This window comes from Neopsephotus bourkii, unplaced genomic scaffold (assembly GCF_033783945.1).
Source record: "Neopsephotus bourkii isolate Nb327-2 ecotype Australia unplaced genomic scaffold, CSIRO-AGI_Nbou_v1 NB_962, whole genome shotgun sequence".
Classification (NCBI taxonomy): domain Eukaryota; kingdom Metazoa; phylum Chordata; class Aves; order Psittaciformes; family Psittacidae; genus Neopsephotus; species Neopsephotus bourkii.
In genome coordinates this window covers 10,021,536-10,038,985 of record NW_026901456.1, presented here as the reverse complement: position 1 = coordinate 10,038,985, position 17,450 = coordinate 10,021,536, and the positions used below count along the sequence as shown (strand labels likewise).

The 17,450-nt window shown below is 39.4% G+C and overlaps 1 protein-coding gene across 2 annotated transcripts in view; it reads right to left on the bottom strand.

Annotated features, from left to right (window-relative positions):
• Positions 1-2,922: 2,922 nt before the first annotated feature.
• MAOB (monoamine oxidase B) overlaps positions 2,923-17,450 on the bottom strand; it is a 54,705-nt gene continuing 40,177 nt past the window's right edge. The window contains exons 9-16 of one of the 2 annotated variants that reach the window (XM_061359289.1): positions 16,846-16,942; positions 16,001-16,054; positions 11,819-11,876; positions 10,671-10,768; positions 9,460-9,571; positions 7,618-7,680; positions 7,076-7,236; positions 2,923-4,379 (exon numbers count right to left, since the gene is read on the bottom strand). In XM_061359289.1, the coding sequence (XP_061215273.1) occupies positions 7,081-7,236; positions 7,618-7,680; positions 9,460-9,571; positions 10,671-10,768; positions 11,819-11,876; positions 16,001-16,054; positions 16,846-16,942 (638 nt within the window). In that variant the 3' untranslated portion in view covers positions 2,923-4,379; positions 7,076-7,080. The remainder of the gene's footprint in view (positions 4,380-7,075; positions 7,237-7,617; positions 7,681-9,459; positions 9,572-10,670; positions 10,769-11,818; positions 11,877-16,000; positions 16,055-16,845; positions 16,943-17,450) is intronic. The other variant, XM_061359288.1, reaches the window with a different exon arrangement.

Sequence of the window (17,450 nt, the reverse complement as noted above, 5' to 3'; positions counted from 1 at the left end):
GGCTTTACACCCCTGGGCAGGTGAGGCTGGTCTGTATTTGCTCAGACCACTTCTGCTATAGATCAGATGAACAGTTCACTTGAATTTGTATGAGGCTTTCCTCCCCCTCCAGAGTTGTGAGGTGGAGGAGGGGAGCCTACAGAGCCTGTAGATGCCTTGGATAAATGGAGCTGGATGGATATTGATTATTTTGTTAGGGCAATTCTGATAAGGAGGGATTGTAAATATTGCTAACAGAAATTTCCCTGTACACATAGCAACCTGGGTGAAAGCTAATAAAATTTTACTTCTAAATTAGAAAAGATATCTCTCACATTCTGCCAAAACACAGAATGAGACTGTCTTTGACCTACAATGGATGTAAAAACTCAAACCACCTTTGTTTGCCTCTTCAGCAAAGCTAGGAAGAATGGAAAACTGGGATAAACCATCACGGCACTGGGTAAAGACCCAGTGGACAAGATCCTTAGCATGTGTTTCACAGCTTATCAATCACAGCTATTTACAATTCATTTTTGAGTCTACTCTAGCCTACTTCCAAAATAGCTTTTTTCTACTGACTTTACAAATAGTGCAAACTAAAATCAACTTATAAACCCTTTTACTGTATGTTTTACAGCTTAACTTGGCTCTCAGCTGTTCGTTGAAGGCTACAAACAACACTAACAACAAACACTACTAAGATTTTGACTAGACTATCACATCTTTTTCTTTTCAATGACCAACAAAATCAATGGCTAACAAAATCATTGTATAGCCTGCCTGCACAAAGAGCAGCTACTTTTAACATGCAATTTATTAACTTGCTTTACTTTAGTTTCACAGGACCTACATTATCAGTGTTTGTATTTCTCCATAGTTGAATACCTAGAGGAAATATTGGAGTACCTAATTGCCATCAGCAGTTGGTGGGAGGTAGAAACTGCCTAATTCAATGTCCAAAGAGCATCTGAGCCGCCTTCACAGGGCTGGTTTAGGTCATATCATCTCTGTACATGTTGCCACCCTTCACAGCAGCAGCTGGAGGCTGGACAGGGGGCCTTCGGATGGCCAAGAGGCACAAAGCAACTGTGTTTTGGCCCTTGAATTGGTCTCTAGGTAGGTATCATATGCTCTTTGAAAACATCTGACCTTGCTGTCAGTGTCTTTGCTGAACAAGTGGAACACATGGATTAAAGTTCAGTTAATCCCATGAATCTGAAACACATGACTAAGATGCTGAAGTCAGAAAACCTGTCAATTTTAGGTATCCTCCCACACAGAGATCAAGAGAGAAGGCTGCGTCTGTAGGACTCCTTCAGTCCTGCATGGGCTGATCCATGAGGCTAGGAGCTCCTCTCTCCCTGCTCCCCAACAGAGGAGGACCAGTCAGACAAGAACTGTGTCTGAGCAATCCTGCTGACCAAAGTACCTCAAATGAGGAAGCAAAAACTTGGACCTTAATGCACTGGTCTAAATTAATCAGAAAGCTTCCCCTTGTTTTGAGAAAGATACCAAACTGTATCTTGGTTCTGTACAATCTGAGGCCAGTTTTGCCTTTCAGTCGTCAATTTTTTTCTGAGGTTCATAGGGAATTTATCCTGCCTTAAGCCAGAAAGCAAAACAACTAATTAGTCTCTCAAATATTCAGCATTTGCTTCAGATCAGTAGATTGGTATAATTATACAAGGTGAGAGGAATAAATAATCCTCAGTTCTCATACTAAGAGTTAGTTTTGTATGGATTACCCAAATAATTTGGAAATGCAACCAAACCTCTCCTAAACAATGAGTGGCATTTCTAATTAGTTTCTCAGGAAATCATACTACTATCTTCTATAGATGTCCTACAGAATGCATTTCTCCTGTATTAATCTGTCCAAATTAATTTTCTGTACACTGGACTGCTGGAAATAATGAAGTGCTCCATGGCTGACCTAGTCTCTGCACACTGAAAGCTTTGCAAATAAATAAATAAATAACCACTACTGCTACTACTATTTCAGTACCTCCTCTGGGATGCCACAGGGTATGTCTGAACAAAGGGTTAAAGAGGTAGTTCAAATCTGACCCAAGGCAGCAATGTTTAAGAGTCATAACCATTTGTGAGCTGCTTTGAGGGCCTGTGAAATGTGTTGCTGGTTCTGATACATTTCTTAGGAAACGGATGCTTTATAGAGCAGGCAAAGGATTAGCTGACGATATTTGCTCTCATGGTATTTGTGCTTCTTTATAACTTGTAAGTAATACTGAAAGCTAAGCCTATACAAAGAGCATCACATGCTTTTGATGTGTTTTTCACATGGATGGTTACACTTTTTCTGGTATTCATAGACTATATTTTTTTGTGAAACACAGGTCTGTTCCCAAGGCTGAATTTGTTCTTCAGTTACATTATCTGTCTAGCACTGACACTGAGTTGCTGGATGAAATTAAGCCAGTGATTTTTGTATGGTTAGTTTTTCATTTTATTTTATGTTTACACCACACAGTATTTGGTACATGATCTGTTTCTTCCCATGTTCAGCTACAGCCAAATACCATCTGCCCTTGACTCTTATGAGCAGCTAGAAAATGTGTCCCTGCCCATATATGTTCTGGTAAACAAGGTGCTGTGAGAGGGATGTTCATGCTGGGGACACTTCAAATCTGTCTACAGCAATAAAACACAATTTTAAGTGTAAGACAGTTGGTCGTCTACACATTAGGAAGAATTATTATTGGGGGGGTTGTTGGGTTTTGGTTTTTTTACTGTTTTTATTTGGGGGGGGGTATTTGGTTTGTTTAATCCTTCTCTCCTTCTTGAAAGTGCTGTCTTAAATGAGAAAAGCTGAAGATACCTCATTGGCTTCAGTATGAAATGCAGAATGTTGTGTTACTAAGTGATAACCATCACAACCAAGTCAAAAGGAACTTGCACAAAAGAAAAGCCTCAAACAGTAAGTGTGACATGACAATATTTATTGATTCTAATTAAGGTTAAAAAAAGTTCACAGCTGTCAGATAAAAATATCTGCAGTCTATTGAAAAGGGAGCTTAAGAAGGAAACCAAGGGAGACAGTCACCACAGAGGCACTTGAGAATATGCTACAGTTATAAAAGGCACAAATTCATCACACACACAGTATATATATTCCTGCACAGTGAAGTCACTCTTTTTTTTCCAAAACACAGAGGCAGGCATCACTGAACACTGACCTGTACATGACCACAGGAGACACGCTATAAGCGGCAACGCCTAAACAACTTGACTGCAGAGATACTTTGAAAGCAAGACTGCTTCGGCCATCACATTTTTATCTCTATTGAACAACAGATTGTAAGATCAAGGTGACCATAAGGTCGTGAAGATGGGGGAGGTAATGTTAGTTCATTTAAATGCAGGTCACGTTTATTTGTGAGCATTTGCAATCTGCAATTTAAGTGGCTTTGCTTCTTGCCTGAGAGCAGGGGCAGATCTGTTGTCATTTCACCCTGGCTTCCTTTTGCACCCAAGTACTTCTGAAGGATGTGCAATTTCTTCTTTCTCAAAAATATTTTTCTTTCATGTATCAAAAAAAACAAAACCCAAAACTTAAAATTTCTGCACTTTTGTAAAGTTTACCTCAGTGAAACAACAGTCCCACAAAAGTGACTCCAGGCCTTAGGTTTCAGTGATGGGCAATGCTCAGGCATATACCTAATTGTGATTAATACATCTTTTACAAACATCTCCTGTTATACTGACAATAGATGTGCTATTTGGAGTAAAAATCAGCATTGAGAAAAAAATCACAGTAGTTAAAAGAAAGACAAGGGGCTGCCTCAGATTTCTCACCTCCTTGTTATTGTAGTTTATACAGTTAGCTTTCAAGCACTTTGGTTAACACAGATTTTCATGCCATTACCCGACATTCCTTGCAATATACAGTTGCTATCGGAACTCTTAAGAGCCTTACAAAATACGCACGATAACACAAATCAGTTCATAAGAGACAATACGATTATTTCCATGGTTGCTCTATAATACATTTTATGAAGGTGGTACTGCTGGAACTTTCATGATAGCAGATTTCTCATCAAACATGTTAAGAAATATATCATGACTGGTTACCCATTAAACCAGACTTCATTCCTCTCTTTGAAGGGTTGGCACAAAGGAATTTAAAAAATGTAAGCCAGTGCTAACACTTCCCTCCACCCATGGGGAAGCATCTTGATTCTCTACGCACATTTGTCAATGTTCTCATCACGCTGGCATCCACATACACAAAGTGCCACATATTCCTTTTATGTGGAAGATGTCAAGAAAACAGTAGCAAATCCTTCTTTTTAATCCCATGGTGGTGATAAGCTCCACAGCATCATCACAGCAAGACACAGCTGTAAATACAAAGAGAGTATTCCTAAGGCTTTGGCAGTCTGGAATGAAGGAGGACAGAGACTTTTGAGTGCTAACACAGATGCTGCAATTCAGAACTCCCAGCTCCATCAGATTTGGCTAAAAACTCAGGGAATCAAAATTTAATTTGGGATTTTAAGTTGCCCATACTTTTAGTTGCATCAGAATAACAGAAGAAATTTTTGTGTTTTGGGTTTTTTTCTCTATTTTTCTTTCGCTTTGAAACTAAGATTAAGAAAGGTTTATGTACATTTTAGTTCTCATTAAAAGCTTTGGTTGTGATTCAGTTCAGTTCTAACTGTAATTGACTCCTTTTTTTCCTTGGTTTTTCTGCCCTTATGACACACAACATTGTCTTGTTAGACTGGGAAAAACCTCTGCCAGATTCAGGAGCAAAGAAAAGAATGACACATATCAGACATGAATAAAACCAGTTTAGCCTCATTACATTCATGGATTTGCTCCCCTTTAGAGACTATTTCTAGGGCAGAAGCTAGACTTGAATTCTGAACAGTTTTGGCAGGGAAATCATCTGCAAATGCAGCAGTTCTTTATATGTTAAGTATGTATTCACTGTCTAGCACTTACAAATATTGGGCCAACACTTTAAAACTATCTTCCCAAATTTAGGTTCCTATGTTTATTTTTGGCCAGAGAATTGTCTGTGTTACAAAAGCTCTGAACTTACCCATTCAGCTTTCAGTTCCTAATTCATTTAGTAAATAAATCACAGAGAGAAAGCCATACAGAAGCACTTTGTGGTAGGCAAATGTCCCAGCCAATTACTGCTCTATGTGATACAATGAGAAAGGCCATATGTATACTGCTGCACTGTTCTTCTGACTTAAAGATCTTTATGTCTGAAAAGTTCCCCTATGCATTTTAAAAGGCTGTTATGAGGATACTCATTTGTGATAAAATCCAAGCTGCTGCTACAAGAAGATTTTTAAATGGCACATCAAGTTAAAAAGAATGAAACATGGGGGCCAGAAACTGATGTGCTGCTAACAAATATTACAGCTTTATAAGTGGTTCAGTGGATTTCCATGGGACTATTTGGAGAATGAAGTACTACTCTGCACAAGCAAGACCCGACGGTAGCCCAAAAAGTCTGCCTGAGACTGGTGATACAGCTCCTCTACCTTCTGCTCACATTAATTGCTAAATATATTATTGTAATTCCCTCCATGGCTTTCTACTACAATGTAATATTTTACATATAAATCAGCACTGATTGAAGGTAGAAGTGCAGCAAACAGGCTCAGAAAAATTCCAGACATCTCAGACTTCATGTGCACCCAATCCTGTTGTCAGCTGTACTTGTGCATTTGCATGTGACTATCCTTTCCACGGTTCTTTGATCTCTCTATCATTTATATCTTTCATTAGTTGCCAGAAGTGCAGAGTCAGTATAACACAGCACAGCAGGCAGAAGTGGAAGTGCTAATCCCATCAATATGGTTGTTAGGAGAGACTGAAGCTCTGCACCAGCTAAGCAGCGTTCAGCATGAAGCAAGTGTTGGGTAGCAGCGAAGTTGAGGTTTTTGTTGGATTGTTTTAATGCTCACACTAGATTTTCAAGTCCATTGTGTCCTACCAGGCAAGAGACAGCCTCAAGGTGTTCAAAGCATAAATTTCAGTAGACGAAGGGAAGGTTGTAAGAAAAAAAATATGTAAAAGAGGTTTTTAATGGAGATCTTTACAACTTCTTGGGGTAGGCAGAGGTTAATTTGTTCTCTTGTTATCTTGCAGCAACTTAGGGAGCTAAAAAGAGGACCCTGGTAGCAAAGAAATGTCAGACAGGGCAGAAAAGATTTTAAAGGTTGTAGCTGTACATTGGCACTCTCAGGTCCAACATACTGCTCTCTTTGTCACTCTCAGGTCTGCCATACTGATGAACATATCAGCTGTTGTCTGAAGCCTGCCAATTTGTTAGGCAGAAGAGATTCAATCCTGCACAGGGTGGACGAACTCTAATGTTCCAGGCACTATGAACAAAGCTGTGGAGCCTAAAATTCAACCACGTTGCCAAAGGCAGTAAAAACATTGTTGAAGTCCCTGTAGGACAAACATGCCACCGGGTATGCCAACAACCTATGGCCACACTTAAACGGTTTGGATGGATAAATTTAGCCTCACTTGTCTGTTAGGTGCTGCCTGGGCTCTGGACATTGGGGTGAAAAATAAAAACATTAAAAAGATCCCTACAAAAGATCCATGCAATTTGCATTAACCGGTTAATTATTCTTTAAGCTCTGGATTTCTTTTCTCAGTCTACCACATAGGAAGGCAGAAATCCTTTGTTTACAGTTAGAAATGGAAGGGCCTGTGAAGACTTGGTGTTCAGGGTCTGATTCAGGTATAAGTGTAAAAACAACTGGAATTCTCACCAGAACAGGCTTTAGAGAAGATTTTTGTCACTTCTGTTCTGAGATGTGGATAAAAACCTCAAGGTGATAACACTTGACACGGTATCCTACAAATTCAACAACCAAAAAGGAGCTGCTAGAAGTAGTCCTGAATTCAAGGGGTTCTTTTTCAATACCTTTCCTTTATCCCTTTCCTTTATCCCTTCCCTTCAGCCTCTTCCCTCTACTGCCTTCTTTTCCCCAGTCCTGATCTGATTTTGGAAACAGGAAAGTACATGCCAAAAAAAAAAAAAACAAACTCTGAAAAAACCCCAAAACTGCTCAAGTGTGAGGCTTTGCATTGGCACCTTTTTCAGTTTCGAACTAGAAGTCCCTTTTTACAGGCAAATAACCCAGCTGCAGTCACAAAGGCGAAGAAAGTGGAAAATCCAATCAGCTTTAGCAGTCCTGGCACAGATGGCAAGTTCCTCTCCCAGAAGGTCGTAGTGATGGGCAAAGCTGGAACATCCTGTGGGAAGAGCATCCATTATCAGCATAACAGTATGTCCACTGTGAGAGGCAAGGTGTAAATAGAGATTCTTGTGGCAGAAGCAGAACTGGATTGAAGCAGTTCATGTTATCAAGAAGTATGCTGTATCAAAATTTTCTGCTCAGTTAAAGGGAAGAAGAGGAGACACATGAAAGGGTTTCGTAGCCTGGTTAAAAGCGTAGTTCTTTCCAATCTCATGTTACAGAGTTGTCGAATGGGCGCCCTGTCTAAGTTTCTACTATGCTCCTGTTTAGGGAAGGGCAGTTTTGGTGAAATTAAATAAAAATGGCCATCAAAATTTTATCTCATCAGCAAAAACTGCATGAAAAAATAATCCATTTAATCTACAGAAAGACTTACAATTGATTCAGGTTCTGGCTTCCAAATTTCACTCTCTGGGATTTTCCTCATAGCAAACAGTATCTGCAAATAAATAACATTCCCTAGTAAGTACCATTCATCTTCTGAAAGGGAAAAAGAGCTGGCTTCAATTTGTATTTTAAAATGGCAAGATGAAGAGAACAGTTGAGCACAAACATCACTACGTACTCAAATATTAGAAGAGGACTCAACCTTTGTACAACTCATTTGTGGGGAGGCCTGATACTTAATAAGACACTCCTCCTAGTGGAAAATAGAAACAGTAACAGAAAAATCTCACTATGCTTAGTCTATGCAAGATATTGGAACTTGACTAGTCCCACGGAGAGCTAGTGAATAACAGTTAAGTATATACTCATGGCAAAGTGAGGCATAGAACATAGAATCATAGAATGACTTGGGTTGAAAGGGACTTTAAAGATCATCCAGTTCCAACCTCCCTGCCATGGGCAGGGACACCTTCCATTAGACAAGGTTGCACAAAGCCCCATCCAACCTGACCATGCATAAACCAGCTACAGCATGGGCAAGCTATATAAACAGGATTAGCTTGTTTTACAAATTTCACCATGATGTATGAAGAGGAACAGAAGCCTGTGAGTGACAACAGACTACCACTTTCATTCAGAGAAGAGCAAGACTAAAAAGAGAACCTTCACAATGGAAAATTGAACAATCAAAGTATTAAAGATACCAGAGAGCAGTAGCATAGCAAGGATTATCTGAATTATAGTTATAGAAGACAGCAAAATTAACTTCTTCTGCAGTAAAATGAAATGGAGGTTTATGAAATACTGTTTTTCCTACTCCAGGCACTTGTAGATTTACAATTTGCCATCTTTCATGATATGTTTTTATTCTAGACAAGATTCATGGACCCCATCAACTTTTCAATACAGGAGAGTGAGAAACACCCTTGCACCAGATTTTAAACATATTTTCCTTTCACAAGTAACTGAGGAAAGGAAAATATTTTTAGCAACCGAGTTCACTTGCCAACTTCTCTTCTGAGGCCTATGGAGGTTCTGCTGTAATGTCTGCACACTAGAGAGGTCAAGAAGCACTACCTCTGAAGGCTTCAGAGACAGGTTAGGTACCTTCACTCACGGGACAATTGATCCCTGTCTTTTGGGGCAGGGGTATGGGCTAGACATACTTTCCAGTTCCCTTTCAGGCTAATTTCTGTTCCACTATTGTAGCTTTTTAGCCACAAGATTCCCTTCACTTCATCAAACAAAGATGAAATTTCTTTTGCTGAACCATAAACTGGAATATTCCTGAGAATACTTGAGGAATTGATGTTTTCTCAGAAGCAAAATATTTAAGTCCTTGTTTGATGACTTTATGCAAGGTGGGCTCAATGGCATGTCACTGTCCATGGTATTGTTGGAAACAATTGAAGAAGGGACTATCATGGTGTGCAGATCTGCAGAACTGAGCTGTTCCTAAAGCATCTAAGAGCCATGATATCTCAATAGAGTGACTAACAATGTGCCCATTTGGGGGAAAAAAAAAAAACAAGAAAAAAAAAAGACTCAGTGAGAATTTGGGGCTGTTCTATTAAAGAAAGATTTAATCCCTGGAAGCAGAAAAGAGTCTGATGAAACAACCAAAGCCCTTCTTAAGCATTTCAAATCACTGATTTGCACTCAGGAAAACCTTCAGCCTTTTTGAAGTCTGTCCCCTTCACAAGGATTTGCATCAAAATTTCAGAACACCTGAGTCTGTCAATGTTCATCTACCATTTCACCTCCAACCAGAAGATCTTTCATTTTCCATTGGATATTTGACAGTCCCCCTGGTTTATGCTTGCATTTGTACCTCTCTGGCTGCTCTTTCTCCAGCCTGCACAGCCCCCTCCATGTATCCACTCCACTCTGTGGCGGTCTCTGTGCCAGCAAAATAGATCCTACCAACTGGCTGCCGAATAATCCTGGAGGGGGACAAGCAGTAAGCCATATCAGCCATTATCAGGAAAGATAACTGAAATCTGTGGGTTAATATTAGAATAAAAGTGTTTTAAGTAACAGCAAGCACTTAGAGTAACTTTGGGTGAGTTGAACTGGAGAAGGAGTCTGTGTTGCATTTCCTTTCTTACAATAAACACACCAGTGTTTGTATTTTCTAAACATTTACACTGCTCATATGTGCAAAGGACAGCTAGTTTGATACTTATTCTATCTCTTAATTTTAGCCAGCATCATAAATACTAATGCTAGGCATTAGTGGCACACTGTAGCACTCTGAAATACATCCCCACAATACCTAAATGCAATAAGGAAATAATATTTAAATAAGTAAGTAATTAAATAAGGTGTTTGCTATTGTTTGGGGGATTTTTTCTCTATTTTTGCTAGAATTTGAACTTATTTTAAATACTAATGCCTCCATATGTTCTTCATTACAACTGCTTTATTACTTTCAGTTCTTTTTAAATTGTGCAAACTTATACCCCAAAAGCAGGGGTATGTCATCACATTCAAAGCTATGTATCTGAACTCCATAACAAGTCTGACCAGTAAGCCTTTTTATTTTTCTTTTTGTAAATCTTATTTTCAGGTAAAAACTTATGTCAGAGAGGACTGTATACAATGGCACACAGATTACGGTATTAAGCCTTGACTACTAACAGGGAAGGAACAGTATAAAGAAATCACTCATTACTGTGAATGCTGGCAAGAATTAACAGGCAGTATTTATAAAATACAACTAAAGGTATGCCAAAAATAGTAATACTAATCTCAAATATCCAAAACTAGTTTTGTAAACAGATTGTGAAAGCTTTGTAGCTCTCTTCCTACTCATCTGTATTCACTGGATAACAGGAGTGAATAAAACCCCTAATAATACTGTACTCATCCATCATAAAGCCCAACTGACACAAGTGACTATAATATCTATTTAAAATATTCCCTAGTGAACTTAAAGGTATAAAGTGAACAATGACAGAGGATTTATGACCCTTTCTGAGGATATTTATTAACTTGGTGTTATCTTACTACTATAAAGCCTACTATAAATAGACACTATACCTTCCATACTGAGTCATTATGCCTGGTGGGAAGTAGGCTGTGTAGCAGCCCCCAGAATACTGCTCTTCACACCAGTTCTTCTCTTCGTAGTGCACTGGCTGTAAAACAGGGATTAATTCACTCAAGGAAAGGTCAAAGTCCTGAGGAAGCTAATAAAAGAATTGAGGAGACAGCAGAGAAGAATAGCTTATGATTTGTTGCATGTCAATGTCTGACAAGAGGAGCACATTTAACAAATCTTTTAATGCAACATGGATTCGACCCAAAAAGCCTTAATTTTAGACACTGCTAGCTATTTTTTTTTAAAAAAAGCTAGCCAATTTGGCTACTGTAGAACATAATTCTCTTAATCTGTCAGTGTGAATGTATGCTTTGAGCACAAATTTATGCTTGGAGACATGTAAAGCAAAATTAACCTCTTATATACAAAGGTATAATACTTGTAATATGTACACTGGATATAAATATATACTGTTAAAAATGACATGAATGGTATTTGTATGGTTTTACATGCAATATCTTTGTGTTTTAAATAATGTAAGCTTGAGATTGCTGTCTACAACATTCAACTTGTGCAAAACTGCTCTTAAAGGAAAAATGACATTGATCACATAAACCAAGTGTTCACGCGAATCCTGTCAGTTATTTATATTTACCATTACACGGAAGAGAAGGCAAGGGGAAAAAAAAAAAACAAAAACCAAACAAACCCCAAAACAAGCAAGACCAACCACCCAACCAAAAAAAGCCAACACAAAAACCAAACACCATACACAGGAATAGATCTTAGCAACTAGTAAGAGAGAAGAAACATGCTCAACATAGACTGAGGGAAAGGCAAGCCTGTCACATCTGAAAACTGTTGAGATGTATGGTAAGCACTATGAATGACACTAATGAAGCTGGACAAGAACATACCTGCCTTTTAACTGTTTCATAAGCTCATTCTTACCCTCTTCATCGAACGCAACCCAAGGCTTGCCATAACCTTCTCCCCATTCTTCTATATGGTGTAGCAAGTACTCCCATAGCAGACATCTTTTCCAAAACACTACATAGGACTGTTCAAGGGCACTGCTGTATTCAGGTTTATTTTGCCCTCCCCTACCTCGAGGAGTCTGACACCGTGGTTTAGATTTTGTACTTACATGTAGAGCTTCCTCTGATCCCAGAACCTTTGCATAGAGCTCACAAAGCCTTGTCTTCCTGCAAAAGAAAAGCAGCAGAAGACTTCTGTGTGAGGAAAGACAAAACCAACCACTTCTAATACATCCTAGTTGCAAAAGGACAAATATTAATATCTGCTTGAACTTGATTTTCCAGCTTTTTGGTATCTATCCTAATTGGTAAGCCTTTGGATCACTAGAAATAACGCACTCAAACTCCTCTGCTGCTTATTAGATGTAATGCAAGCTGTTCCCTTAAATCCAATCATTATTCAAAGGTCCTCCAGGCTGTAAGGAAAAGGAAGTAGTAAGGCATTGCACTTTCCTGTCTTGGCACATAGTCTAACGTATGGTCTGCTCCTACAAAGATGTAGGTATTGATCGACTGAGGCTTTCAGGGAATCAGTACTTTATTTCTGTATGTAGAAAATTTCCTGCTGTTTTTGTTTATGAGTCTATAAATCCATAAATATACTTCATTCTGTAGCAAATCCCAAATGAAATAAAGTTTCTCCTACAAGCTTTTGGGTCTTACTGTTTTACTGCACTGCACCAAATACCAAACATGAGAAGACAAAGATGAAAGTTAACAATTACGAGAATCAAACATACAAACACAATGCTGTAAAGAAGTTTACTTCTGGAAGCAAATCCTCTGCTCCACAGATAGCCATGCTGGGCAGAGAAATAGAGCAGTCTCACCTCTGTAACTGTATGAGCTACATTTGCAGCTATATCAGTATATGAGGAAGCCATATCTATACTGCGGTATGAAATAACCCAGCAATACAGGAGGCCAGTCCCACCAATGAGCAGCTGAACTCAAAAGAGTGCTACAGAAAAGGGATGAGGGTCAAAAAAAACCCCAACCAACCAAACCAGGAAGACCTGAAGATCCTCCTGTGCAGGTAGGGGCTTGAGCAAGAAGAGGCTGCTATAATTCCGGAAGAGCCATGGCCCTGGGATGATTTTATTGCTGGCATATGTCAAGCCCAGCAGCAGCAGAGTGGAAGGAAGCAGCTCCTTCCTTCTGCTCAGAGGCAGATGACAAGGGTCAGCCTGCTCCAGAAGCAGAAATGCATGGTGACACAGTGACTGGCCAGGCAGGCTCCAAGAGTTGCAGGATCTATATATATGAACATATATTCGATCTCTATATATGAGTATATATATTAATATCCCTCTTCAGTCAGGGGTGACACGAATCCAGCAACAGCCATCATAAAAGGGAACATTTCCTCCATCTCTCAATGATGACCACCGCACCCTGCAAACTACCAGCACTGACCACGCAGTGTCTGAACAGACTAAAGCCACTTTAATAGCATGAGTTAGCAAAGCCTCTGCTGAGGTCTGCCTACCACCTCTCCAATATGCCCACCAGCTCCTGCTTTCAGGAAGGTCTGTAACCCCACAGGGCTCCGCAGGAAAGCGGGTTATCACCTTGGGACCCATATGCTTCTTCTCCTCCCAGCACCACAACAGGTGTGAGATGGATCCCTCTAGATCTGCCTGTGCTCTGCCCTTTTTCCACACGTGACTTGCAGACCTTCCAGGGAGCCTGGAAATGGCATACCAGAGGCTGGTAGGGATTCTCATGTACAGCCAACTGCAGGACTCCAAGAAGGTGCAAATGCACCACTATTTGGTAAGTACATTGCTCACATAAAGATAACAGTGCAAAAGAAAACATTAAGCTTCAGGTCAAGGGCATCTTCAGACTTTTAAGAAATTTCAACCTTGAAAAAAATTATTCATCAATAAGGTATTATTTAACAGAAAAACAATAATAAAAAAAAGATAAGAAAAAAAGAGGAAAAAAAAAACCAATACAGAAAAGCATATCTATTTCATTCGTACCAACATTAATCTATCACTGAGGACATTCCCCCTAACAAGAAGAATCCTTGCAGATGAGCTGGTGTCTCTGCAACATCTGTGCTATTTGTCCTAGAACAGTTTATATACTTATTTATGCATTTATGATTAATGCTAGCATGGAACACATGGAATACACAGAGGTTAAATCCTTATTTCTTGGCTCCAGGCTCCACTGTGAAATTGCCACCAGCACCAAGTAAGAAGGATGTTATGCCTGGAGCTACCTGGGTAGACCCTGTTGAGAGTTACACTGTGCCTGGTGTGGAAGAAATGGACATGCACTGTTCTTCTCCCTGGTCTCTTATTCCATGGCAGTGTGTGATGCCACCACCTTCGTTGCACAGGTAGGGCACAATCTAACCACTGAAAATACTCATTGGCACCTGGCCTGGGAAGACCAGCTGGAAGGCAACAGTGAGTTTTACTCCTTTCAGTCTGGTTTAGGCTCTAAAACATTCATCCCCTCCCAGAACAGCCATTCTCAGTCATTATTTAGGATAGTTGCCATGAACTCTACAGCCTATTCTTCATACCCAAGGATTTCAAAAAACTTACCCTGTCATCAGTGTGATATAAGGAGAGCCCAACTTGTGTTGATAGGTGAGCACAGCATCTCAGCAAGATGTATCCTCTATAGCATGCCACAAGAAGCCTGTCCTCAGAAGAGATCCCTCCATTCTGAACACCGTAGTCCCAGTATAAACAATACAAACTGGTTACACCCTGCATGTATGCTGGGAGAAGGTCCAGATTCAAGTTATGCCTTCTCCTGGACCCTGATTTACCACTGAAGGAGACTTCTTCTCATGTGCAGGAAAGGAGCTGCAGTGCAGCCCACAATGTTCCTGACTTGATTGGCTGTGGCCAAGACTGCAGGAATCAGAGAGGTACCCCTGCACCAAGGTACCATCTATCAGGTATCAACCCAAGCATATTTTATAACCATTCTTTACCAAAGCAAAGTCTTTCCTAGTCTGAAGTTTATTCCCCCAAAGACAAGAGTTTAAACTCTTTTTGTTTAAAATTTGGCTGTAGGCAGCAGCAGAGTCAGATAATTGTGCTAATACTTTTGATGTCTAGAGAAAAGCAACCTTTCCTTCATGATGTTTCACAAACAGTCAGGATAGCACTTCATTTCACAGAAAGAGAAGCCATTCTCAAATACTGCAAAAGCTTGGTTACATCTGGTGCATTGACACACACAGTAAGACACCATTTGATGTTTATGATGGCCTGAAATGCTGGGCACACTGAATTTCAGATTACTACACTATTCTTGTCACTGGTCACCTGCTGGGGGTCTGTCTCAAAACCTGAATGCTGAGGAAAAGGCTGCCTTGTCCATTCCTGCCGAAATTAAAAATGCTCTGTGGTACCAGGCTGTCATTTGAAAAGACTGGGACATTAACAGCCCCTTTTAGACTCATTATCCACAGGCTGCCAGACTACCTGCAAAGCTAGATCTTCTCTAGTTAGACTAGTCATTACTGTAATAATGTTTACTTGGACACGGTATTCCTTGTGGCTTTAGAAACAAATTTATTTTTTCCATGTCCAAATAAGGCTCTCCTCATATCCACACTTTCTATTTGTAGCTTTAATTTCATCAGATACTGTGAATCAGTGTGATGGAAAAATCTCATTGCTTTGTAAATTCCATTTCAGTAATAAACCAAAAAGCACTAGTGTATGCAGATATTTGTTTCAAGAAGACAGTAAAAAAGACCTTCATCTCTATCTGAAGGGCATTTTTTTCCCAAACTAAAGGTGGAGAGATGGAGGTAGCTTTTTGACCCCTTCACAATGCTGAGATCTCATTCATGGCAGCTATAGCAGCCTAGGTTGCACTACATTACAGATGCTGAAAGGACTCTCAAGGGTGATCAGAAAAGAAAACAAGCACAGTGGCCAAACATGTCCCTTCTGATAAGCTTTCAAGAGATCAGTGCACTTGCAGAAAGCCAGAGAGGTAGCACTGGGGTAGAAAGAGGCTGGCCCTGGACACTTTCCCATGAGAACAGCAGAGTATCCACACTGCTTTCAAATTCAGCAGCTTTGAACTGTTCTTTTGCTAGAGTCACATAAAGAGAGAACCCCTGCTGAAAAGGGAGAACCAGAACTTAATCCAAAACCAGCTAAGGTACCTTCTTGCTCAGTGATATGTTTGCCTACTGTCAAAAGGTTACAGACAATTTCCTTCAAACTGGGGCATTTTATTCCTTCTCTGATCATTTATAACATTTGGTCTCATAGTCCACAAAGACCTCCAGCGTTTGTACTCACCTTTCTTCTTTTGTGAGACCTGTCAGTCTTCTACACTTCCGAGCAAGAATGAAGCTATAGGAAGACCACAAAAAATTTACTTCCATTATGTTACATTCCCTGAATTATTTAAAATGTCAATATCTTATGATGGGATGCTGTGATTCACAGTATTAGCTTTTGGGACTCTTTGCAGAGAGGGGAAATGGGTATTTTGGATAATGTTATATTTCTGCCTGCTGCTTGTAGGACTCAGTGTGGAAAGAACCACCTGGGATTCAGGTTAGAATATCTGTATGAGCTGCTTCCCAATAAACTTAATTTTATACAGCAGTGGGGGCAGGCATATATCAACAACAGGTGAAGCCTGTGGCTGTTATAAAACATAAAATAAAACAAAATATAGTTCCAGAAAACAAACTTTCATTTAAAGAACTGGAAAATTCGGGGAAAGCAAAATATTTGGAGCAAACTTTACATTTCTGCAATCACCCTTTTTTTTCCCTCATTCCTTTCCTCTTCTCCATTTTTTTTACTTTGCCACATGAAAAGGCAAAAGATAACAGTGAGAAAAAGCAAGTTTTTTTTTTTTCAATTAGCAATTAAATAAGAGAGAAATTATTTGAAAGAAAAAAAAATCATATAACATATTCACCAGCCTTCAGAAACTAAACCCTTCAACTATTTTGAAGTATTTCCCTTCAAAAGCAGCAGTTTCCTATTTCAATTGTTGCCTCTAAGGCAAAACAAAAAAAAAACACACAAAACCAACAACCAACCAAATAACAATAAAAAAACAATACATAACAAATGAAAAAACCCCACCAAATAAACAGAAAAAACTATACACTTTCTTTATCGTTTACCCTATTATGGCAGGAAAGCTGCCATCAGGCTTAGTATCATCAAGTGTTAAACCAATTGCAGCATCCTCATCTTCAATGATCATGGTACCACAATAGCCTGTTAAGCACAAGGTGAAAAAAAAGTTAGGATCCATGTATCCAGACACACAAATGAGCTTTCAAGAAATTGTGAAATACTCAAAACTGGCTAGAAAAAGCCCTAAACAACCTGCTCTAATTCACTGTGCTTTGAGCAAGGCATGAAACTAGATTAATCTCTATCATTCTCTGGTTGTAATACAGGGAGATATGAAGAGAAAAGAAAGGAGAACAGAGACAGTTTTTTTAAAAAGTAACATGACTCCCATTAAGTGACAAAGATTAGCACACATCCCAGATCTAAACCTTGTCTTCTAGAGCCGATCTAGTGCTTGAATGAGACAGGTGTTTTTTCCTACCTAGAAGAGAAAGTTTAGATCTGAGATGTTCTGACAATTAACAAATCCTTTTCAAGAATCTTTAAAACAGAAAGTCAATAAAGGAATCCCTTATTGTTGAATTCAGGATAAAAAATAAAGCTGGATGGTCACACTCAGAGTTGTGGTCAGTGGCTCAATGCCCAAGTG